Source organism: Silene latifolia, chromosome Y, assembly GCF_048544455.1.
Source record: "Silene latifolia isolate original U9 population chromosome Y, ASM4854445v1, whole genome shotgun sequence".
In the NCBI taxonomy this organism is placed as follows: domain Eukaryota; kingdom Viridiplantae; phylum Streptophyta; class Magnoliopsida; order Caryophyllales; family Caryophyllaceae; genus Silene; species Silene latifolia.
Window position 1 is genome coordinate 31,314,456 of NC_133538.1, and position 26,581 is coordinate 31,341,036.

Below are 26,581 nucleotides of genomic sequence, written 5' to 3' on the forward strand. Positions count from 1 at the left end.
ACAAATAAATAACTAAAGCCCAAGCACGAGCTAAACGTGGCCAACGAAGCATCTGTCGATCGACACTAAGTCTCTGTCGATCGACACACTTGGACCCTGTCGATCGACAGCCATCAATAGCTTCAAAAATAAATCTTCCTGTGACGACGGCAGGTATGTCGATGGACCATGTTCCTCTGTCGATCGACATACATTTTCTGTCGATCGACCAAACAGCTCTTCACCGGTTGTCCGTCTACAGCTTTCAACACAAGGTCGAACATGGACTCATCTCCTTCCTTAATCAATGGGTTTTGGCTCATAATCGCACATTCGGACCTAAAACCTGCACAAGTCACACAACTCACCCAGTAGCGAGAAATGGGATGAAATAATAGTGATATGGTCGTAATAAACCATGAAAATGCATGCCAAAAGAAGGGAAATATCGTATGTAAAATGCACACATCAAACCTCCCCAAACCACTCCCTTGCTTGTGCTCAAGCAAGCAATAAGTAGAAATAGGAAAGAGGACAAACGGAGTGGCATGAGACTCAGAGCTAGCTACACAATTGACTCGTCCAAACCAATTTAATGCAACTATAGACACCAATGCTAATTAATTAACTCCAAAGCGAGAAAGCACAAAAATCAAAATGCAAACGAGTTAAATTAATGACAAAAAACTACCGAACCATCGACCTTGCAAGACCCATCAATGTCGGACTCTCACGGTCGCTCATCACTTATTCAAGGCACATAGTGAGTATATTTTTTTGTAAGATAGAAAGAATATAGACACTCACCTAACTACGACCTACAAAAACATGCATGCAGTATAACATGATAGGTATCTCTAGCTACCGTACACATACACTCCAACCAAAAAAGGTCGCAACCTATCAAAAATAAACCAACTGGTCTCTAACTAATATAGTAAGGGAAGTCGGGATCGTATCCACAGGGAGACTCTTAGCATTCTACTTGTCAAATTAAGTCTGTCTAAGTAACCAAATAGGGTTTGCTCGTTTTGTTTTACTAAACTAAAAGTTGTAGAGAAAGAGGATTAAAAAGCAAGGAACTGAGTTTAAATATAATATGAGGAAGAGCTAGGACTTCGGTTCACCATGGAAAATGCAACAGTCAAGTCTAAGGTCAAGGGTCAGTCATAAGACGGTCTGCAGGGTAATGAAAAGGTCCTATCGGCCCGCTTTTTGCCCTAGAATGCTTCTAACGGGCTCTCACAACTTATTAGGGCACTTTATTGTTTGTAGCAGGTCTAACTCTCACCAGGCTTTCGATCTTAGGTCAGAGTTTACCGGTTCAATTAACTAGTTACGTGCACTTAACCAATTAATCACAATTATTTGCTACAATTAACAATACAGAAACAATAATTATGCCAAAACCATAACCTAATATAAGACCGTCACAAATCCATGGCTCCCCTAGTCCTAGTAAGAGAGAAATTAACTACTCATAATAAAAATAAGAAATTCAATAAAAATTGATGAAATTAAAAGAGAATTCATGTAGAGAAAGGGACAAAAGGAATTAAACATAAAATTAATACTAATAAGGGAGAAAATAGAGAATAAGCAAAATAGAGAATAAATAAATAAAGGTTGAATTCAATTACCAATAATCCGAATAGCAAAGGATGAGAGAGAAATTGCAAAGTTTCTAGATCTAAAAGGGTTTTAGAAGTGATTTACGTAATAGAGTTTTCTACTGTAGAATTATTGATAACCCAATTAAAAGGTTTACAGGAGCTTTTTATACTAAGCCCAAAAAAAGGAAAGCAAAACAACGTATGAAAGACCAAAACAATGCAACCTGTCTATCGACAAAGGGACTTGGTCTATCGACAGACTACACAAGGTCGATAGACAAGAGCACAATGTCGATAGACAACATCATAATGTCCTTCCAAAATAAGTTGCTGTGTCGTGCAAATTCACCAAAGTCAATCGACAATGGTGCTTGGTCGATCGACACTCAGTTGTGGTCGATCGACTTGCGTCACGCAATTTCCTGCAACGTGCACCGAACTTCAAATGGCCTCCATTTATTCGTTACTTGGGAAAATAAGGCGTTTTTGGTGGCGTTGGAAAGCTAAGAGGATAAAATTTTACCTCCAATTGGAATCACTTGATTATAATTTGTAAAACTCGAGTTATGGCTCTTCAAAATAGGCACTTGTAATGTGAAGCTCTTATTTTGCTTGATAACCTTCCTAACTTCACTACGGAGTCCAAGAGAATGATTTCCAAGCTCCATTTGCATCAAGACTAAGAACGGGAGCTCATCTAACCTTTGTTGATAGGATTTGGCTTACACCTGCACATTTGGGAGAATAACCTGTCAAGTTCATAACATGTACCCAAAGTAGCAAACGCGGGAAATATAGCAATGAAATAGCATATAAAAAGCACAAAAATGCACGCCAAAATAGATGAATAATCGCATATAAAAGGCACGCATCAAACCTCGCCAAACCAAACTCTTATTTGTCCCCAAGCAAGCAATACACCCAAGACATAGAAAAAGGGACAAATGGAGCAGCATATAACTTAGAGCTAACTATAGAAAAGACTCGTTAAACCAATTTAATGCAATAGTACACCCTTGCTAAGGAATGAATTCCAAAGCTTAAAGCACAAGATTTCAAATGCAACCGAGTTAAACTAATGACCAAAGACTACCAAACCATCGACCTTGCAAGACCATCTATGTCGAACTCTCACGGGTCACTCATCTCTCATTAAATCACAAGGTGAGTATAGATTTTGTAAGAGAGAAAGGAAAATAGTCACTCACCTAACTACGACCTACAAAAGTATGTATGCAATCTAACATGATAGATATCTCTAGCTACCGTACACATACACTCCAACCAAATGAGGTCCATGACACATGCCGAGGACTTACATATGACTGTGAGGTGAGGTAAGTGGGTAAGAAGGGGGAAACTGATTTGGATATGTGGAGGTAGAAGTCAAGCTAGCACCGAACACAACCAAAAGTAAAAATATTCCACTTCTAATCCAACATCTAAAATTAAGCACAATGTGAAATGTGGCATAAACTCACTCACAACCACAACAATACCCCTCCCACAATAAATAGAATGAACATAGGAGTAATATGAATTTCCATTTTTTCATCTTTTCATTTTTCTCATTTCTTTTTTTTTCTTGCTTTCTTTTCCATAGTTTTCATCTTTTGTTTCATTTCTTTTTTTTTTTTCCATATTTTTCATTTTCATCAATTTTTTTTCACCTTCCTTCCAAGACAAAAGCATTCTTCATAGATTGACCACAACGAGACTTCCAAACTTATCAACAAGACTTGCTTGACAAGGGTAAGCCATATAGGAATGTAGTTGAATAAATGGGTCAAAAGGGCAAATTTGGCTAATGTGAAGCTAATAGGTTAAGCATAAAGGAAGGGTCGCCTCTTCACATGTGTCACCACCACAAACCCGAGTGTATGTAGGCAAAAAGAGACAAATTTCATACTTGTGCAAATTAATGTTATATGCTTTGTAAGGAGTACTACTCACATCTTAAATGAAACCGGTCATGAATGTCACCGATTTATTAAGCTCTAAACCTTAGAATTTGTAAGTAGTTCGCCAACATATAGGTCAAGTCTATTCGTTTGGTAGAAATTATCAAAAACTCTTAGATTATGCAAATGAATTTTTCAAAATAAAGGTGTCACAAGTGCAAGGCTTAGGCGAGATAAAAAAAGTATAAATGCATTGTCATCATTGTTACATAGCCACTCCTGACTCGACTAAAACACTACCTAAAAGCAAACATATTTTTGTATTTTTCCAATTTTTCAATGTTTTTTTCAAGAACAAGAAAATGCAAGAAAAATGCATATGGATGCAAAACAGACATATGTATACCCTCCCCAAACCAAATCACACAATGCCCTCATTGTGTTCAGCAAACAATTAGCAGCAGCAGAAAAATATAGGGAAGGGATAGACGAACAAAGTGAATGAAAATAAAACAAAGAGTGAGAAAAGAGAACTTACAACCTATATACAAAGAGGACCTCCCCAAACCAGCAACAACCATGGGGAGGGCGTGGCCAGCTGCCACTACTCAGCACCCATATAAGACGGATTCGTGCCATCCGTCTCGTCGCCGTCTTCATTGCCACTATTCTCCTCGTCATTACTACGAGCATCACTTGCTACACCATCATCGTCACTGTCACTAGTAGGAGGCGAGAAGGTCTCCGGGAATCGATACCAGGAAGGGTGCACCGTATTAGAAGCGATGTAGCCCGCCTTTGCATTTGAATTATAAGTGTAGTAAGTGAAAAGAGACTGGTCGATCCGTGACTGCCTAATGTCTCTGCACATCTCAATAAACAGTTTATCACGTGCCTTCTGGTCCATGACCGGAGGAGGCACAAAAGGAGGAATAGGAATATAATTACCAGGGTAAATAAGTCGTGGTCTAATTTGAGATGTAGAGGGTGTCGGTGTCGTAGTCTGTGTCAGACGAGGTGGAAGAGATGGGGGAGTACTCCCCGAACCAGAAGGCTGACTGACCTCCACAGAAGACCCCGTAGTGAACTGTCCAGCTGACAGTTTATAAGATGGGAGTCGGAGGTTTGGGTTTCTTAGGGTCAAGAGCGGGGTCAAACTTCGTCATAGGGGTAGAGAAAGGCAAGTGGATCAGCCCAAATCCCTCCGCCTTCCACTATAAAGACGGCTTTGTTTCTAGCCAATGGGCGTTGATCATGTATTTGGTATTAAGCAAGCGGTCAGCTTCCAATCTCTTAGGGTTACCGTGGCCTATGGCCACTAAATGTGGGGGTGGGAAACTTAGTACAAGCTTACGGGCGAGGTGACTAATCACCCCACCACAATGAATAGATTTCAGGGTCGGGACAGTGTCAAAATCTTCAGCAACTAATTCAGTCACATTTAAAACAAAAGGGTCTTTTTGGTCAATGTTGAGGTACTCAGCCAACATTTCTTGTTCAGGTATGGTCAAATTGTTGGGTTCCTTACGGCCGAAAATCGTAATCCTTATTAGTCTAAACTAATAGCGAATGGGAGGGTTGTCGATATCATTGCCCTTAGGGCGGTCACGACGACTGGTAGACATAGCCCTCCAAAGGAGCACAAGCAGGCCCTCCCTCGGGGCACATCAATCACCAGCATTAGCCACCCCGAGATGAGTGCCAATTTCAGTCAAGGTCAGTGTATAGTCACGATTAAGAAGACGGAACGAAACTCGTCCCTCCTCAATACCCCCATCCTCATCTTCCTGTTCATACACATAACTACTGAAAAATTCATAAGTTAAAGACGCGTATGTGTATTCTAGCATCGTGATCAGGCCAGTAGTCCCAGTTCCATTCAACAAATCAATAACGGAATTACGTACACCTATTCCTAATGCGTCTAAAGAAACAGCGTCAAAGAAACGAGTAGGAATAATAGAACGGGTACAAAGTTTTTCAAACCTGTCGCGCTGGTCCTGTGAGGCAAACAGGATATTAAGAAACCCGTCAACACCATTGATTTCTGCGCGTGGTATCATCGATGTACCTGACTGCTCCACATTACCATTACCACTGCTATCGTTACTTTGTTGACCCGTACATTCACCATTGCTCCCTGCGACAGCCGTGTGACCGCCACGACCTGAGGTGGGAGCTGCTCGACCACCACGAACCTCTGCAGTGCCGCCGTCACGCGCGGCCTGAGCACCGTGACTGGTTTCGATACTCATTTTTTGCCTTTTCCCTTGGCTGTCCATCACCAACAAGTAAACTACAAACTCGAATTCCGGCAGTCGATGCTTTGTGAAACAAAATTCAGATGAAATCGCCAATTCCGTCAAAACCCTTACCCTAATTCAAAATTTGCAATTGAATTGGGGATTGGGTTGATTCAAGTTCGATTATATATAATTAGGAACCGATATTTGTCGAATTTCAGAAGATAATTCACAAACAAATTTCCGATTTTCCAAAACCCCTAACCCTAATTCGAAATTTTGCAATTGAATTGGGGTAAACTGGGTGATTTGTGTTTGATAAATTTGAAATTGGAAACGTTTATGGAGATGAAGGATGAATTATTGGAGAAAATTGACGGTTGAATTGAAGGATTTTTTTCTTTTTGGTGTTTTGAATCGTGAAAGAGGAAGAGCAGGTATAATGTGTCAATGGTTGAGGAGTACTCATGTATGTGAGAATAACTAAGGCATTAGTTATTGTAGTTGAACTCTTCTGTCGATCGAATGGTCTACTTTGTCGATCGACAACACCAAAACGCCACAAGTTGAGACATCCCGTGACGATGTCCCTTTTGTCAATCATTTAGAGTTGCTATAACTTCTCTGTCGATCGACCTGGGCTACTCTGTCGATCGACATTAACATAACGCCCACAATTATAAATCAGCTGTGACGATCTCTTCTTCTCGATCGAAATTAAATTCCTCTGTCGATCGGAATGGGATGCTCTGTCGATCGACAACACCAAAACGCTGGCAATTTGAAACAACCTGTGACAATACATGTAAAAGCGATAAGTCCCTTAGTCTCACCCACTAAAATAATGAAATGCGAAATTTAAAATAAAATGTTCCGAAAATTAAAATGCAAATACGTGAATAATAAAAAACTAAACGCGCTAATTAAATAAATTTGACTAGCGTTCAACTAATAGCTAATAAATTTAAATCACGCAAATTACAAACTTTTACAAATCTGGGTTGCCTCCCGGTCAGCGCTGGTTTATATGGTGTCGCTCGACCTTTGTTACCTCAATTAGCAGAATTGGTAACGGGTTCGAGGTGCAACACCTCAACCACTCCAATAAAATCCTCTTGGCCATAATAATGCTTTACCTGATGACCATTTACCTTATATTTTTTCCCCGCGGAGTTCTCTAGCTCAACTGACCAAAACTTCGAAACAGATGTTACCGTATAGGGGCCAGACCACCTGCACTTCAGCTTACCAGGAAAAAGGCGTAGTCGGGAATTAAACAGCAACACTTTCTCCCCAACTTTGAACTCACGCGGTATGATCCTCTTGTCGTGCCATTTTTTTGTCTTTTCTTTGTAAATTCTGGCACTATCATATGCATTCAGCCTGAATTCCTGAAGCTCATCTAGCTGTAATAAACGTTTCTCACCACACAATTTATTATCAAAATTCAGCTCACGAGTTGCCCACCAAGCTTTATGCTCTAACTCTACAGGCAAATGACAAGATTTACCGTAGATTAACCGATATGGCGAAGCGCCAATCGGTGTCTTAAAAGCAGTTCTATAAGCCCATAAATTGTCATGCAATTTAAGACTCCAATATTTTCGTGATTTAGACACAACTTTTGCTAATATCTCTTTGAGTTCCCGATTGGAAACCTCTACCTGACCACTAGTTTGAGGGTGATACCCCAAACCTCGACCGTGTGATACACCATACTTAGACAAAAGAGCATAAAATTGTTTTTCTTTGAAATGCATACCTCCGTCACTGATGACAACCCGAGGGACACCAAAGCGAGGGAAGATTACCTTCTTGAAAAGTTGGATGACAGTTTTTGCATCACAATGGACCGAAGCAATAGCCTCTACCTACTTGGACACGTAGTTTACAGCGACCATAATGTACCTGTTACCTTTGATAGACGGGAATGGGCCTTGATAATCAAGGCCCCAGACATCGAAAATCTCAACCTCCAATATGCCAACTTGAGGCATCTCATGCCTCCTAGATAAATTTCCCGTTCGCTGACACGCATCGCAAGCTGAAACAAAAACTTTAGCATCTTTAAACATAGATGGCCAATAAAAACCTGACTGAAGTACCTTAGCCACGGTCCTGGATGGACCGTGGTGACCGCCATAGGATGAAGAATGGTAAGCTTCCAGGATAGCTTTGGTCTCCCACTACGGTATGCACCGTCTATAAAGACCGTCAGCGCAATCCTTAAACAAATAAGGATCGTCCCAAAAGTACCGCTTTACATCGTGAAGAAATCGCTTCCTCTGTTGATAGGATAGATATGGCGGAAGTAAACTGCCAGCAATATAATTGGCATAGTCAGCATACCAAGGGTTCTCACCAGTTTCAATGGCCATTAAAGCATCATCTGGGAATGAGTCAACAATAGGGAGAATATCCCCCTCATCTTGCAGCTGTAATCTAGACAAATGATTAGCAATAATGTTTCCAGAGCCTTTCTTGTCTCGAATCTCTAGATCAAACTCCGTAATTAGGAGTATCCATCTCAATAATCGTGTCTTCGCGTCCTTCTTGACAAGAAGCTGCTTCAGAGCTGTATGATCTGTAAAAACAATCACCTTGGACCCGAGTAGATAAGACCTAAACTTTTCTAGTGCATAAACTACAGCTAGAATATCCTTTTCAGTAGTGACATACTTCACCTGAGCCTCATCCAGAGTTCGGCTCGCATAGTAGATTGTACTCAAAGCTTTGGCTTTCTTTTGACCCAGCACCGCGCCAAATGCATAATCGCTAGCATCGCACATTATTTCAAATGGTAGCTCCCAATCCGGAGCCTGAATAATCGGCGCGGTAATCAAAGGCTGCTTCAACCTGTTAAAAGCATAAAGACATTCATCAGTAAAATTAAATGGGCCATCCTTAAGTAACAGCTATGTAAGTGGTTTAGCAATCTTGGAAAAATCCTTGATAAACCGGCGATAAAAGCCAGCGTGACCAAGGAAGCTCCTAACTCCCTTAACGTTCACGGGAGGAGGCAATTGCTCTACCACTTGCACCTTTGTCTTATCGACCTGGATGCCCTTATCAGATAATAAGTGCCCAAGGACAACTCCCTTATTGACCATAAAATGGCACTTCTCCCAGTTCAAAACCAAATCAACCTCCATTTATTCGTTGGGCAAATCGGCCGTTTTTGGTGGCGTTGGAAAGATAAGAGGATAAACTTTCACCTCCAATTGGAATCACTTGATTATCAGTTGTAAAACTCGAGTTATGGCTCTTCAAAGTAGGCACTAGTAATGTGAAGCTCTTATTTTGCTCGATAACCTTCCTTACTTCACTATGGAGTCCAAGAGAATGTTTTCCAAGCATTTTCATCAAGACTAAGAACGGGAGCTCATCTCACCTTTGTTGATAGGATTTGGCTTACATTTGCACATTTGGGCGAATAACCTGGCAAGTTCATAACATGTACCCAAAGTAGCAAACACGGGGAATATAGCAATGAAATAGCATAAAAAAAGCACAAAAATGCGCGCCAAAATAGATGAATAATCGCATATAAAAGGCACGCATCATACTACTCTATAGCTCAATAAAATATAATATTTCTCTCAAAAAAATATTTTCAAGAAAAATGGATGCTTTCGAATCCCGACTTAAAGAATAGACCAATGAGTTTTCGAACACGGAGAAGCATGACATGGATATTTTTGGATCAATCATCAGTTTTAAACAAATGAAAGTGGTAAGACCGTTTCTTGATGCCTGTCTTGAATATTGGAAGCCGGATTATCATGTTTTTGAAATTTGTCCTTTTAGTGATGAATTTGCAGCAATTGGAGGGTGAGACATAGAAACTCTTCCGTCCTTACCATCTATTTCCCAAGGATATAAGAATAAATTTAGGGACCTTCAAGGATTGACCAAAGCTGAAGTGGATCGTCTTGTAACCTCAAAGGGTGCATGTACGGATTTTCGACTTCACCGTTTTATAGATAGGGAGGACCCTTCTATTTCTTATGTTGCGAGGCGCAGAGCCTTCGGATTTTGCCTTCTTCATTATTTTGTCTTAAAGGGCCATGTTGACGCGGAAATGAGAGGTGACCCGCGGTTTTTGGGTATTATCGAGAAAATGGAACTGCCCAAGAGCCCAGCTTGCTTGGTACTAGAAGAGACTATCTTAGGATTGGATAATTGAAAGACAAATCGTGAGCTCTAATATCTTGGAAGTCCTATCATCTTACAGGTAAAAAATGCTCCCGTCTTTTTCTCTCTTTTTCGTTTTTTTTGTTTTTTTTTTGTTTTTGTTTTTGTTTTTTTTTTCGTTTGTTGTTTTCGAGAGACGGGGACATTAATACTTGTCTCCTTTTGCAGATTTGGCTGATGGAAAGGCTACGATTGATCGAGCCCACAAGTGACATGCCTGGATATCGATCACGATCGATTATGATGAGGACAAGGTTGTACATGGTTGATTTTACTCGAGTTTGCAACTACTGGGAGAACAAACTAAAGAATGAAGGAGGTCCGCTGGTTAGATGGATTGTCCCTTGGTGGCACTTCATGGCATTGACAGGAGTATCATCCCTTGATCCTTCTTGATCTGTTCGTATCCCAGGCCTAGAGTTCATGGTCCATATTTTTCCGGAGAGGCTAATGAGGCAAGTTGGCATGAGACAAAAAATCCCTAAGCTTGACACTATTCCGCAGAATGCTTTGGCGCATACTTCGGAGACTTGCCTGTCCCAGTTGGTTCGTTGTGGGTGTCAAATTCTTATTTGCAATGGGTTAAGGCTAGCACCTTGGAAGAGCGCGAGAAGTTGAGAAAGCATCAGCCAATTGACTACAAGATCCGCGAAGTGGCAAGAGAGAACCAGAAATACTTGACCGAAGAATAAGAAGAAGAAGCTGGATTCCGAGTCGTCTGCCCGAAGAAGAAGCCGAAGAATAAGAAGATCGAAGAAGCTGGATTCCGAGTCGTCTGCCCGAAGAAGAAGCCGAAGAATGCTCCTGTTGAAAAGATGATTATAGATCGAAATGGAAAGATTAGGCCTTGAGAAAGACCGTGGGTGATTAGGTCAGAGATAACGCAAGAGCGTCCCCCTCGAGACAAGAAGTATGACAAAAATGACAAAGGCAAGGGAAAGATGGAAGAATAGAAAATAGCCCGAGTCTTTATATTATTTATTATTATTAATTATCATTTGTAATAAATGGCGGGATTTTTAGAATCCTAGCCTAGCATTTTATTTCAGCATTTATATATTATTTGGCGTATTATTAATAGATGAATAAACCGATTGTTTTCAGTTAGGAACTTAAAATCAGTTCCCTTTATTTATTCTTTCTAATTCCAAATGTCAAAGCAAATGTCCTTCTATTTACATTTGTTATTAGAAATTGATTGGGTTGTATCTTGCGAAGGATTGCCTATGTATTCATTGAAAATTAAATAAAACCCAGAACATAGTTCGAAAATAGAAAATGTAAAAAAATAAATGTTCAAAGTAAGAGCTTGTAATGAACATAGAGAATAAGCATGGTGCTTTACTTACTCCTATGAATGCAATTAATTTAGGTTGATGATACTGAGGATGAATAAAAATGCCAAAACGGAAGAGCGAGGTGGCACGATCTCGAGGTTTGGTCGGTGCCATGTATTTCGTGTCGCAAAAGCGGCACGTGGGTCCCACGTGGCGCGTTTTTGGTTCTATTCTAAGCGTAATACCACTTGAGTTGGTCTAAATTAGTCGGATTTGAAAAATCATTTCCGTCTAAGCCTGTAATACTAACCGCACCTCCTGAGAGTATGGATTTGACTAAATAAGGACCGGCCCAATTAGGTTTGAGTTTTCCCCTTGGGTCGACTGGTAGAAGAGCTCGAATAGAATTAAGCACTAGATCTTCTTATTTGATGTTCTGAGGTTTGACTTTCTTGTTGAAGGCTCTCCTAATCCGTGCTTGATATATTTGAACATTATGCAAGGCACGTAGTCTTTGTTCGTCCAAGAGAATGAGTTCTTCGTACCTATCCCTATTCCATTCTGCTTCTGGAATTTGGCTTTCGAGTATAATGCGTAGAGATGGGATCTGTAGCTCTATTGGTTGTACGGCTTCCATGCCATAAGTTAGATAGAAAGGATCTTGATGACATTTTTGTTGGTTGCCTCTACTGTACCATTAGTTTGGGGTCGATAGGGCAAAGAATGATGATGCTTAATTTTGTACTTGGCGAACAACTGTTCGATTTCAGCTTGAAAATGGGACCCATTGTCATTGTTTATCTCATGTGGACACCCATATTGACAAATGATATTGGTTTGTATGAACTTAGCCACATGCTTGGATGTCAGAGTAGTATATGATGCTACTTCGACCCATTTTGTGAAGTAATCAATGGCTACCAAAATAAAACAATGACCACCCGTCCCAGCTGAAGTGATCTTTCTGATGATGTAAATTCCCTAAGTGGATAATGGCTAAGGAGATGTCATCGTTTATAGTAGAGATGGTGGAACGTGTTGTACATTCCCGAAGATCTGGCAATTGTGGCAATGCCTTATGTATTTGATTCAATCTGTCTTTATCGTTGTCCAAGAGTATCCTAGACACATGATTTTCTTTGCCATTATTGGTCCACTCATATGAGGACCGCATTCTCCATCATGGACTTCTTCCATAACTTTTTTTTGCTTTTGAATGATCAAGGCAAAGCAGAATGACGCCTTATGGCGTTCTTTTGTATAACTCCCCTTGATTTAGGACATATTGAGATGCTAATAGACGAATCGCTCATTGTCCCCTCTTATCCATATCGGGTGGGTATATGCGATTGAGGTTATAGTTTAGTATGGATTGATACCAAGGCTCCTCTTGACTTTCGTTTTCATCAGTGAGAAAATGCACATAGGTTGGCTCTAACCGTCGTTCAATACATAACAGCATCTCTATCATGCTGTCAGGCATGTTGATCAAGGATGCAAGTTTCGCAAGAGCATCTGCGAACTGATTTTCTTCTCGAGGTAGATGTAAGTAAATGACTTGGTTGAAAAATTGAGCCACTTGATCTATCCTGGCTTGATATGGCACAAGACTTTCACTTCAGATTTTCCAAAACCCAGCGATTTGATTAATGATTAAAGATGAGTCACCATGGACTCGAAGTCTTTTGATAGCTAGACTGACTGCTGCTTGTAAACCGATGAGGTAGGCCTCATATTCTGTTGTATTATTGGTCACCTCGAAGTCGAGTTTGACAGAAATTGGTGTATGCTCGCCTTTAGAAGAAATGAGCAACACTCTTATACCATATCCTTTTAGATTGGAAACCCCATCGAAGTAGAGGTCCCATAATTCTGCATCGGTGTGAAAAATGTCTTCATCCGGAAATGACCATGTATCTACTACTTGGGTATCATGAATGGGATTGTCTGCGAAGAATATAGCCACTGATCATCCTTTGATGACCTTCAGGGGCACGTATTTGCGATCAAACTCTGAGAGCATCAAAGTCCACCTTGCCAAACGTTCATTTAAGACAGGTTTCTAAAAAATATATTTAACAGGATCCATCTTCGAGTAAACCTTGACAGAATAGCTAAGCATATAATAGCGCAGCTTCTTGGTTGCTCACACAAGAACGAGGCATGTCTTCTCAAGTGGTGTATACTTAGTCTCCTATTCTAAGAACATCTTACTAAGGTAGTAGATATCTCTTTCTTCTTTCCCGACGAATTGTGCAAGCATAGCCCCCATGGCAGTTTATGTGACTGTGAGGTATAGAGATAAGGGTTTATCTTTCTGCAGTAGCATTAGAACTGATGGCTTAGCCAATATCTCCTTGATTCTGTCAAATGCCTTTTGACAATCGTCGTCCCACATGGTGTGGTCCGTTTTCGTGAGCTTTTTGAATATAGGTTCGCAAATCATTGTGAGTTTCGAAATGAAACGACTGATGTATTGTACTTTTCTCAGGAAACCCCGAACTTCCTTTTCTGTCTGTCTCTTTGGCATCTCGATTAGAGCCTTGATCTTGGATGGATCAATCTCTATTCCTCTTTGACCGAGTACGTACCCTAATAGCTTGCCGGACGTGACTCCAAACACACATTTCTGAAGGTTAAGTCTTATGTTGTACTTGCAAAATTTGAGAAAGAACTTGTGAAGGTTGGCGATGTGACCTTGCCTATCCTTGGACTTGAAAATCATGTCGTCTACATATACCTATACTTCTTTGTGCATCATGTCATGTAACAAGGTAGTCGCGGTGCGTTGATACATTGCTCCAGCATTGATTAATCCTAATGGCATAACTGTGTAACAATAAGTACCCCATTGGGTGACGAACGCTGTTTTGTGCATATCTTCTTCAGCCATTTTGATTTGATTATAACCCTGCTTATCCATCCATAAAAGAGAGGAGTGCATGATCAGCTGTATTATCTACTAGTATGTCGATGCGTGGGAGTGGGAAATCGTCTTTTGGACTGCCCTTGGTTAGGTCCCTGAAATCAACACAAACTCGGATTCGCCCATCCTTTTTGGGTATGGGGATTATGTTAGCCACCCAGTCTGAATACACGGAATCTTTGATGAACTCGGCTTTGAACTGTTTGTCCACTTCCTCTTTGATCTTGAGAGCCCATTCTGTTCTCATTCGACGAAGTTTCTGTTTTACGGGTTTGAAACCTGGTTTGATTGGGATTCGATGTTCTGCAATATCCTTGTCTATCCCTGGTATATCCTTGTAGGACCAATCGAAGACATCTTTGAATTCGTGAAGAATGTCGATGAAGCGAGCTCTTTCATTTGGGTCTAGGGTTGTCCCTATCCTAAGTTCTTAGGGTTCTAAATTTGTCCCTACGTTGATAGGTTCAGTGTTCTCTATAACTGGTGCCCCTTTACCCTCCTCTAGTATTTCTTTAATTATGTAGGGAGGTAGTTTGAATGAGTCGTTGTTAGGATCATCCTCGTTATCATCATAAACAGAATTGCAATCAAGATAACACGAAGAGTAAGCAGAATCAGATATATTCATATTAATATTTTAAAATAGTTGAAACAAAGAAGTCATCTGTGCTGTAGTCAGTGGCGGTAAAGGGACAGATGCTGGGGCATTCCTCGAGCTACTGTTACTAGATGATGCTACACTAGGAGAAACAAAGGGATGAGGAGTGACAACAGGAGGAGACTCTCTGATGACTTCCCTAGACTTAGATTCAGTTTCTGACTCAGACTCTGACTCAGATTCGAACTCGTCGTCTTCTGGTTCTCCTTAGAACATTTCTCCTTCTCCAGTTGTGAGCTTGAAGAGCCTTTCTTGATTGTTGGTCCATTTAATTGACTTTCTCCACCCTTTCTTCTGGTTGGCTGGGTTTACATCCGTTATGAGTGTTGCGGGGTTGAAGTGGTCATCCCGAAGTATCATGGTAATAATCTCGTCTTGGGCTGCCTAAATGAATCGATCTTCTACGAATAAAAGGCTAACGGCTTGTTCGTCGAGACAAGGTATCAGGCGATTTTTGAAGGTAGGAACCGTTTCCTGGGGAATGAAATAGCAATCGTGCAACACTTTGATTCCATCTAGCTTGTTGCCTTTGAACATCCAAGGTTCAGGAAATCCGTGAAAAGATTCATGGTCTCCTTCCTTGACGAAGTACCCATTTAGCATAGGGTGATATGGTCGCATTTGGACTCCTTGATGTTTGCGATCGTGGACTTGAGTGAGCATTTAGAAAGCCTCGTATACGGTAGTAGTATATTCTAGGAATGGCCTTCTTTGAACGGTGGGAAGGTGTTGTTCCGGATAGGATTGAGCGGCATTCCTGGGAAGTATCTTTGGGATTTGAGTATGAGGTCGACCACTAGATTAGAATAGGGGCTGAAGTATAGAGGTGCCAATTCACTTTCCACATGGTTGATGATTTAAAATCCTCCTAACTCGTGCACTGGGTCCGACACGACTTGATTGCTAGACATCTTTTCGATTACAGCTTTAATAGTTGACGAAGTGATCGTCACTATTCGACCATCTAGAGGGATTTGATCTTTTGATGAAGCGTGTATGTCACAGATTTGGAAGCATGAATCCATAGCCTTCCTAGAAGTATGTTAAAAGATGCCTTGATGTCTACTATTTAGAAGTTGACCTTTCTTTCGATTGGTTTAGTGGCTATAGTAATTGTGATGAGACCTATCAATTTGCGTCATGCCCCATCATATGCGCGAACACCTTGGTTAGTTGGAGTCCAGTCTGACTCTTTCATGCCTAGCTTGTAAGCTATTTTCAGTGGTATGACGTTGACTGTAGAACCATTATCCATTAGTGTCATGGGTACATTCTTTTTGAGACATATAACCGTAATGTACAAGGCTAGATTGTGAGTGACGCCAACAGGTGGCAAGTCTTCATCTGAGAAAGTAACTGGGTTACTTAGCTTGATTGAATCCTGGAGGACCAGGTTGACCACATCGTCTGGCGTAGAGTCGTGTGCTACATTGAGTGTAACATCCCGTATTTTATTAAGTTGGATAAAATTCTTTTAATTGCTATTTTGAATTTAATTACATCATTTAACGATTTATATATATATGCTTAGCTAATTAATTAATTTCATCATAATTCGATACGTTAATTTTAATAATCATTAATAAGTTTATTTAAAGTTAGTTCGAGTTTATTTATTTAATAATTTCCGTTTCTTTACGAGTCCTTATGAAAGTTGTTTTAAGTGAACCCGAGATGGATTTTGGGAACAAAACCGTCCAATTAACTATTTTGAGCTTATTTCACTAAATTAGCAATTTTTATTAATATCTGTTAGTTTCGTAAAAATCGCTAATAATTCCGATTCAAGCTGATATCGTATTATTTCCGTTAACTAGCTGAGTTTATTTTATTTTCACTCATTAAATTTATTTATTATTAATTCCGTTTTATTACTGAAACATTTACTAAAAACCGATTTTTATTAACTCGAGACGGTTTTAAAAACGAACGAAATTACTTAACGATGAAGTAACGTACGTATAATTAATAGCTAGCAAGCTAGCTGGTGTCTCATTATTATTATTATTATATTTATTATTACTAATATTATGTTGTTGTTGTTAACCCGTCACTTTTCCCCTTCCATTTTTTTTTTTTCTCTTTTTCAATCAACAGCAGCAACAACAATCAACAGCTCCATCACCATTTTTTCCGTCAATTCAAACCCAGATCCCGCCTTCATTTCTCAACCAAACTCCATTATTTTTGTACCATTAGCTTCCTTGTCCTTTCCTCGTCCTTTTAAGGTAAGAAAGTCTCCTTTTTGTAGTGGTTTCGTCTTTCGCCGTCTTATAAAAGTGTCGTCTTTTAGCTTCTTTATTCCGTTTTCTTGCCCTTTTATGAAGGATTCGAAGACCCGGGGTGAGGCTCGTGCCTTGTGGACCATTTATTCGAAGAATAAGGAGCGTTTAAGGTAACGGTGATGGGATTACTCGACACTATGTCGAAATTTATCGTGCTATATGTGTTAAATTATATAAAGTGATGATCTATTGTCTTGCTATTATATAATAGTAGTACCTATAATAATTTTTATTGTTGAATTAGTTTTAATTTATTAATGGTGAGATGGGTTTGTTAAATTTTGGATGGTGCTAAAGTGGAGTTGATTAATTATGAGATGGAGAGTTGGTGAAGTATAATACTCCATAGCAAAGGTAGAAGGCGTGTCCGAATATACAACAAGTTATGGTTTGGTTTGCTAGACTTCCAAATATATGGGGGTTGTAGTAGTGCGAGATTTACTTAGCCTTGAATTTGTGTTTTTGAGTAAGAGCATTTGAATTTATTACCGAGGATGATACTTGGCATTTTCGTCGAGTTTTATATATAATATCATGGGTTTATGTGATATGGTTGACTCCAAAACAAGAGGCTGATTGTTTGTTCATAATGATAATCTATATGCTTGGATTGTAGGTTATTAGTTTGTTTGGGATTAAAGCAACCTTATTTAGAAGCTAGCTAATGGCATTGCATAGATGAACGTGTGTGCTGGTATTTGAGGGTAGCTTAAAAATTGCGAGTTCTTTGTCACTATACTATAGGTTTTATATCTCTAAGAATGGTTAGATGACTGCATAGCCCAGATTGGATCATATCGAGAGTTAAGATTTTGTAGTTTGCTCTTATATTGTGTTTGGCTTTGGTAAGTGGGTGAGTAGCTCGGAGTTTTACTCCGAGTGATGAGCAGTTCTTTAAAAGAATATTTGACATTATCGATATTGAAATTGAGATGGAAATCTGGTTACTATGGAGTATTATATTATGAGGCGGAGTAATGAGTAGGACGGAGTAATGAGAGAGATGGAGTAGAGAGTTGAGATTGAATTAATTATTGGGACGAGAGTGACTATTATAATGTTGGCCTAGCTGTGGCCTGGCCGTGGCCTGGCTAAGTCGCGAGTTTGGGCCGTATCTATAAATTGTTTTGACGCTAGTTTGGTTTATTTAAAATATAATTAAATTAATTTCCGTCTCATATTTTATATAAAGATAATTCGTTAATATCGTCCTTTCACATAATTATTTTAGGTGGCTCATGTGTGGTTGAAGATGAAGAGTAATTTTGGGTTTTAGAAGCTTTCTCAAGTTTATTACTTGTCTCTTTGCTAGCGTAAGGTAACTATTCCGAGTTACTCGACGAATTAATGTCACATTAGTAGTTAATGTGTGCCTGTTGTTTGAAAAGTGTTTAGGTGAATGAATAATGTTATTAGTAAAGATAATAAGGATGGTAAAATTGTGCTCATATTAATAGTTATCACATGTTAGGATAGTTTACAAAATGAAATTGTAATTATTAGGCTCAAATGAATTTTATAGCGATAATTGTAATGTTTTGTTGATTGTCGAAAATCGAGCCTTAGTCCCTTTGATCGATGCGATGTCGATTAATTGAGTGATTGGTCACCGCAATTTGACCCGCACTGCCGCAGGTCAGGGGTTGCGGGTAAAAATTCGGTTGGATGAAATTTTGAATGAATTAGATAGTCGGCCTTTTTCTTGTTTTAGGCCATTCATTATATTTTTATCTCACATGTGTAATTAGTTGATTTAAGTAGTTTTTTATATTGTAAAAACCGCCCTAGATTCCCCGAAGCCTTTAATTTGGTTAATATTGTTAGAATTGGAAATTGGTATTGAGGATTCTGTTGGTTTATCTCATTGATTAGACATTTATATAGCCTTTCACATGATAGAATATTAGATTTTATGTTGGTAAGTAGGACGTTTTGCCCTCTTAAGGTTAAGTGGGTGTCTTAATTGACTTGTGTGGTGAGTCGTGTGTGGTGTGGGCTAAAGTATTCAAGCTGGGACTAGCTGGGACTAGGTCCTAGGTGAGTATTTCGGCCTTCATCATAGATAGGTCTTTATAGTCTCCGACGACGAGTATATGTTCACCGCTTGATAGCCTTTGTGTTCCTGACTAGTGGATTTATATCCAAGTTGGGGCATGACCTCAGGTACTTATTTTGATAGTATGGGGTCAGCTTAAGTACTAGCCAACCCTTCGGTGGTGTCCTTAGGGTACTCACTTCACTTTATTTTAAAAAAAAGTTGTGGGTCTTGGGTGCGGTGGTGTGTATCCGCATGTCTAGGTCTCATGTGATTTTAGGCTAGGGTTGTGTTGTCTCTTGGCCATGTTTTCTTAATAGTAACCGCTGAGCCAAGATACCGGTTCGATTACCTTCCCTACCTCGTGGTATAGACTCGAGTTACAAAGTGACTATTGACGGTGCTAAGAACTTATGCATGTCTTTGATATATTGCCCTTTCTTGTATGGTGATTCTATGAATCATAGAAGGTGAGATGCAAGCCGGCTATGGTTGATAGAGTTTGGATTCCTGGATGTTATGTGATTCACATGATAGTGTAGTATGAGTCGGTCTAGTTTTCACATGCTAGGACTATGTGTTGTTATATTGTTGTTCACATGATAAGCACGATTGTCTAGCATCTATATGCTAGGGCATTGTGTGATTCGTATTCATATTCTTATGTTTACATGTTATATTAATTATGACATTTCGTGGCTGGGAGAACTCGAGTTACTCCCCACCGATCGTGGCTTTCGTATTTGTATAAAATGCGAATGACATGTAGGTGATGCATATATGGGGTACATGGACGAGCTAGCGAGCAAAGTAACCTTGGGACCTAGACTGGTTTTATTTCATTGTGACCCTTAAACCCTTTTTGTGTCACATACATTTTAGGGACATATGTCTCCCTCTTTTTCTTTGGTTTGTATCACTTTATTCTCGCAGCTTTAGCATAGTTATGTAAATTAGTCTCTAGCATTTGCAGTGTTGGCATCCTCCTTCTGGAAATGTTTGTGAATGGTTTAGAAAAGTTTTAAAAATGACAGGTTTTAATTAGTTGAACCAATTACAAACATATCCTGTCAGTTTTTCTGTAGAATTACGTGTTTACTTTTCCGCAATAAATGAGGGTGTCACAGTTGGTATCAGAGCATATTTGCTCCCGACGCACGTTTGTGCACCCCACTATAAATAACTTGACCTTAAAATAATAAACTTGAGAGACGGGTAAGATGGGTAGATTTAGGATCTTATGTTGTAGTCTCTTTGTGTTTGCTCTTTGTTAGGTACTAACATGTTTGTTGATTGTCATTTAATAATTCTTGCGTTCTTAGATCAATGACCGTGAACTTATTTATAGTTAATGGAGTTATTGCCCTTATTAAAAAAATTTGAACTAAAGGTTTTGAAAATATTTTAATGTTTTTCACTGGTTTTAACGTCAATTAGTGTTAAAGCTTGTTATTGGAGACGTCTGATAATTAGTTTTATCATTTGTTGGTGTAAAAATGTATTTTTATGTCTTTGAATTGGAATATTGATGTTCTTGAGTGATCGCCAAGAGTATCTCCGTTCCATTGAAAGGACACTTATATTTTAAAAAGATCAAGATTTAGTGCCTTTTGCTGAGGATTGAAGATTTGTTCAACCTTTGAAGAATGCTTCTACTTCCTTGAAGATATTTCTCGTTCTTTTTGTATCTCGCCTTATTCTTAATCTCTTGGTGCCTATCCTTCTTCTAAACTCTCTATTCTTCTTCCTAGGAAGTTACATTTGTATCCTCCCAACGTGTCCTTTCACCCTTGCTAATCCTCCCTTAACGCCTTTTAGATAGTTCTTTTTCTTTTGTGGGGTGTTAACCTTGGTTGGATAATTTGGCTTGTGGAGTTGTTTCTGGTTGACCTATAACCCCGGTTTTGAGAAGTTGTGATATTGGAAGGACTTAGGTTGAGTGTTGTTAACTTAGGAGTAAACACGGAGTAAGGTTTATGATGTGATTTTGGAAAGAGATACCTTTAGAATGTTGATAGCCATACATAAATTGATGTTACCTTATGACATTGTTGTTTGAGATTTGAGTATCTGACATTTCCTTGTTGTCTAATTTCCCTTTCTCCTTGATCATGAGCGTTACCGTTCATACCTCCTTTCCTCGCTTCATCTTGCTCCTCCTTTAAGTTTGACACTCGTATCTTGTGAAACTCTATCTTTGACATCCTTGTAATTTTGACTTCAATTTTTACCCTATGAAAGTCATTATAGCTCTCTTGTGGCTTAAGTTTGAGCTCTCTTAACATACTTTGTTTTTATGCTATCTAAGTTACTTTCCTTTTTGTACAACTTCTAAACTTTCAAGCTACCAGTTTCGATTCATTCTTAAAAGTTTATGTCACTTCTGCAAACCTAACCTATTTTTGAAGACTTGAAAATGAAAATTTGATTTAGTTCCCTATTCCATCCTTGAATATAAACTCATTTATCGTAATTTTAATTACTAGACCCGAAATTTCTTTAAATTTTATCCAATTTCTATTAACCTTGATCTATTTATGACTTCTTTGTCAAAGTTTAATATTATATTTCCGGAATTTAACTCCCCTTTTAGTTTAAAGGTGAAACCTTTATTTCTACTTTGGCTTTTTGCAAAAGAACATTTGAGAAGATTACCTTTCTCTTATTTTGATTTTAACGTTGATCGGATGTTAGAACTAGTTATTGGAAACGTTTGATAACTTGTTCAACGATTGTCGGCGAATAGTTTTTGTTTTAAATTTGTCTCTGACTTGGAAAGTTAGCGTTCTTGTGTGCACGACAAGAGCAATTCCGTTCCATGAATGAGACTTATATTTTTGAAAACTCTTCATTAATGTTTTTGAAGGTATTTTGATTTTTGATTTATACAAATGATTTGCCTTTTGACCTTATCTTTGATTTGGAATGTGATGTTCTTGAATACGTAACGAGAACACTTTCGTTCCCTTGATGAGAATCGTTTTGTGGAAAATTTTATTTGAAACTTTTGAAAGAATTTTGATTCTTACGATAAATAACCTTTAAAATGTTTTGGTTACCGATTCCAATTTCGGTTTTATTTTCATAACCTTCCATTTATACTTTCAAGTTTCGAGGACGAAACTTTTTAAAAGATGGGGTGATTGTAACACCCCGTATTTTATTAAGTTGGATAAAATTCTTTTAATTGCTATTTTGAATTTAATTACATCATTTAACGATTTATATATATATGCTTAGCTAATTAATTAATTTCATCATAATTCGATACGTTAATTTTAATAATCATTAATAAGTTTATTTAAAGTTAGTTCGAGTTTATTTATTTAATAATTTCCGTTTCTTTACGAGTCCTTATGAAAGTTGTTTTAAGTGAACCTGAGATGGATTTTGGGAACAAAACCGTCCAATTAGCTATTTTGAGCTTATTTCACTAAATTAGCAATTTTTATTAATATCCGTTAGTTTCAGAAAATCGCTAATAATTCCGATTCAAGCTGATATCGTATTATTTCCGTTAACTAGCTGAGTTTATTTTATTTTCACTCATTAAATTTATTTATTATTAATTCCGTTTTATTATCAAAACATTTACTAAAAACCGATTTTTATTAACTCGAGACGGTTTTAAAAACGAACGAAATTACTTAACGATGAAGTAACGTACGTATAATTAATAGCTAGCAAGCTAGCTGGTGTCTCATTATTATTATTATTATTATATTTATTATTACTAATATTATGTTGTTGTTGTTAACCCGTCACTTTCCCCTTCCATTTTTTTTTCTTTTTCAATCAACAAAGAAGAATAACAATCAATGACTCCATCACCATTTTTTCCACAATTCAAACCCGATCCCGCCTTCATTTCTCAACCAAACTCCATTATTTTTGTACCATTAGCTTCCTTGTCCTTTCCTCGTCCTTTTAAGGTAAGAAAGTCTCCCTTTTGTAGTGGTTTCGTCTTTCGCCGTCTTATAAAAGTGTCGTCTTTTAGCTTCTTTATTCCGTTTTCTTGCCCTTTTATGAAGGATTCGAAGACCCGGGGTGAGGCTCGTGCCTTGTGGACCATTTATTCGAAGAATAAGGAGCGTTTAAGGTAACGGTGATGGGATTACTCGACACTATGTCGAAATTTATCGTGCTATATGTGTTAAATTATATAAAGTGATGATCTATTGTCTTGCTATTATATAATAGTAGTACCTATAATAATTTTTATTGTTGAATTAGTTTTAATTTATTAATGGTGAGATGGGTTTGTTAAATTTTGGATGGTGCTAAAGTGGAGTTGATTAATTATGAGATGGAGAGTTGGTGAAGTATAATACTCCATAGCAAAGGTAGAAGGCGTGTCCGAATATACAACAAGTTATGGTTTGGTTTGCTAGACTTCCAAATATATGGGGGTTGTAGTAGTGCGAGATTTACTTAGCCTTGAATTTGTGTTTTTGAGTAAGAGCATTTGAATTTATTACCGAGGATGATACTTGGCATTTTCGTCGAGTTTTATATATAATATCATGGGTTTATGTGATATGGTTGACTCCAAAACAAGAGGCTGATTGTTTGTTCATAATGATAATCTATATGCTTGGATTGTAGGTTATTAGTTTGTTTGGGATTAAAGCAACCTTATTTAGAAGCTAGCTAATGGCATTGCATAGATGAACGTGTGTGCTGGTATTTGAGGGTAGCTTAAAAATTGCGAGTTCTTTGTCACTATACTATAGGTTTTATATCTCTAAGAATGGTTAGATGACTCGCATAGCCCGTTTGGATCATATCGAGAGTTAAGATTTTGTAGTTTGCTCTTATATTGTGTTTGGCTTTGGTAAGTGGGTGAGTAGCTCGGAGTTTTACTCCGAGTGATGAGCAGTTCTTTAAAAGAATATTTGACATTATCGATATTGAAATTGAGATGGAAATCTGGTTACTATGGAGTATTATATTATGAGGCGGAGTAATGAGTAGGACGGAGTAATGAGAGAGATGGAGTAGAGAGTTGAGATTGAATTAATTATTGGGACGAGAGTGACTATTATAATGTTGGCCTAGCTGTGGCCTGGCCGTGGCCTAGGCAGTGGCTAAGTCGCGAGTTTGGGCCGTATCTATAAATTGTTTTGACGCTAGTTTGGTTTATTTAAAATATAATTTAATTAATTTTCGTCTCATATTTTATATAAAGATAATTCGTTAATATCGTCCTTTCACATAATTATTTTAGGTGGCTCATGTGTGGTTGAAGATGAAGAGTAATTTTGGGTTTTAGAAGCTTTCTCAAGTTTATTACTTGTCTCTTTGCTAGCGTAAGGTAACTATTCCGAGTTACTCGACGAATTAATGTCACATTAGTAGTTAATGTGTGCCTGTTGTTTGAAAAGTGTTTAGGTGAATGAATAATGTTATTAGTAAAGATAATAAGGATGGTAAAATTGTGCTCATATTAATAGTTATCACATGTTAGGATAGTTTACAAAATGAAATTGTAATTATTAGGCTCAAATGAATTTTATAGCGATAATTGTAATGTTTTGTTGATTGTCTTGAAAACTCGAGGCTTAGTCCCTTTGATCGATGCGATGCGATGTCGATTAATTGAGTGATTGGTCACCAGCAATTTGACCCGTGCACTGCCGCAGGTCAGGTTGCATGTAAAAATTCGGTTGGATGAAATTTTGAATGAATTAGATAGTCGGCCTTTTTCTTGTTTTAGGCCATTCATTATATTTTTATCTCACATGTGTAATTAGTTGATTTAAGTAGCTTCTTATATTGTAAAAACGGCCCTAGATTCCCCGAAGCCTTTAATTTGGTTAATATTGTTAGAATTGGAAATTGGTATTGAGGATTCTTTGGTTTATCTCATTGATTAGACATTTATATAGCCTTTCACATGATAGAATATTAGATTTTATGTTGGTAAGTAGGACTTTTTGCCCTCTTAAGGTTAAGTGGGTGTCTTAATTGACTTGTGTGGTGAGTCGTGTGTGGTGTGGGCTAAAGTATTCAAGCTGGGACTAGCTGGGACTAGGTCCTAGGTGAGTATTTCGGCCTTCATCATAGATAGGTCTTTATAGTCTCTGACGAGTATATGTTCACTGCTTGATAGCCTTTGTGTTCCTGACTAGTGGATTTATATCCAAGTTGGGGCATGACCTCGGTACTTATTTTGATAGTATGGGGTCACTTAAGTACTAGCCAACCCTTCTGGTGTGTCCTTAGGGTACTCACTTCACTTTATTTTAAAAAAAGTTGTGGGTCTTGGGTGCGGTGGTGTGTATCCGCATGTCTAGGTCTCAAGCAGATTTTAGGCTAGGGTTGTGTTGTCTCTTGGCCATGTTTTCTTAATAGTAACCAACCGAGCCAAGATACCGGTTCGATTACCTTCCCTACCTCGTGGTATAGACTCGAGTTACAAAGTGACTATTGACGGTGCTAAGAACTTATGCCTGTCTTTGATATATTGCCCTTTCTTGTATGGTGATTCTATGAATCATAGAAGGTGAGATGCAAGCCGGCTATGGTTGATAGAGTTTGGATTCCTGGATGTTATTTGATTCACATGATAGTGTAGTATGAGTCGGTCTAGTTTTCACATGCTAGGACTATGTGTTGTTATATTGTTGTTCACATGATAAGCACGATTGTCTAGCATCTATATGCTAGGGCATTGTGTGATTCGTATTCATATTCTTATGTTTACATGTTATATTAATTATGACATTTCGTGGTGGAGAACTGAGTTACTCCCCACTGACTGTGGCTTTCGTATTTGTATAAAATGCGAATGACAGGTAGGTGATGCATATATGGGGTACATGGACGAGCTAGCGAGCAAAGTAACCTTGGGACCTAGACTGGTTTTATTTCATTGTGACCCTTAAACCCTTTTTGTGTCACATACATTTTAGGGACATATGTCTCCCTCTTTTCTTTGGTTTGTATCACTTTATTCTCGCAGCTTTAGCATAGTTATGTAAATTAGTCTGTTAGCATTTGCAGGTGTTGGCATCCTCCTTCTGGACATGTTTGTGAATGGTTTAGAAAAGTTTTAAAAATGACAGGTTTTAATTAGTTGAACCAATTACAAACATATCCTGTCAGTTTTTCTGTAGAATTACGTGTTTACTTTTCCGCAATAAATGAGGGTGTCACATTGAGTTTTGCCAATGCTTGTAGCAAAGCTTGGGGATGTGGAAATGAACTAGGAACTAGTTGCCAGACTGAAAGATTAGCCTTTGTCTTCTGTAGTTGCTTCATTAAGTGGTCAGTAACTGAATCCTCATTATTTTATGTTGGAGATACGACATTCCCATTTGTAGTTGAATCATTTGTTTGTACTGGAGTGACATTTTGGTATGGGCGACCATATTGAGGTAGGTGATCTATGTCGAGATTGTAATACCCGCCCTTTTAGAGACCCTTTGACCAGCGTTGACTGACCTTGGGAGCGGGAATAGTGCTTAG

General features: G+C 38.4%; 1 protein-coding gene and 1 long non-coding RNA gene across 4 annotated transcripts; one reads left to right on the top strand and one right to left on the bottom strand.

Moving 5' to 3' along the window:
• Positions 1–2,229: 2,229 nt before the first annotated feature.
• On the bottom strand, positions 2,230–5,860 carry LOC141626659 (uncharacterized). 2 transcript variants are annotated; one of them, XM_074440356.1, is made up of 3 exons: positions 5,480–5,860; positions 4,032–4,356; positions 2,230–2,320 (listed from the first exon to the last, which is right to left on the bottom strand). In XM_074440356.1, the coding sequence occupies exons 1-2, from the start codon at positions 5,773–5,775 to the stop codon at positions 4,098–4,100; spliced, it is 555 nt and encodes a 184-aa protein (XP_074296457.1). In that variant the 5' UTR covers positions 5,776–5,860; the 3' UTR covers positions 2,230–2,320; positions 4,032–4,097. The 2 variants fall into 2 exon arrangements, with proteins under 2 accessions (XP_074296457.1, XP_074296456.1); XM_074440355.1 differs by having other exon boundaries at positions 2,233–2,320; positions 4,035–4,356.
• An 11,016-nt stretch (positions 5,861–16,876) lies between these two features.
• On the top strand, positions 16,877–26,262 carry LOC141626287 (uncharacterized). Of its 2 annotated transcripts, XR_012535888.1 has the most exons (6): positions 16,877–17,019; positions 17,119–17,186; positions 18,308–18,394; positions 23,143–23,210; positions 24,339–24,425; positions 25,909–26,262. It is a non-coding gene; the product is annotated as an uncharacterized LOC141626287 (long non-coding RNA). The 2 variants fall into 2 exon arrangements; XR_012535889.1 differs by lacking the exons at positions 16,877–17,019; positions 17,119–17,186; positions 18,308–18,394 and adding an exon at positions 22,969–23,043.
• The last annotated feature ends 319 nt before the right edge of the window (positions 26,263–26,581 follow it).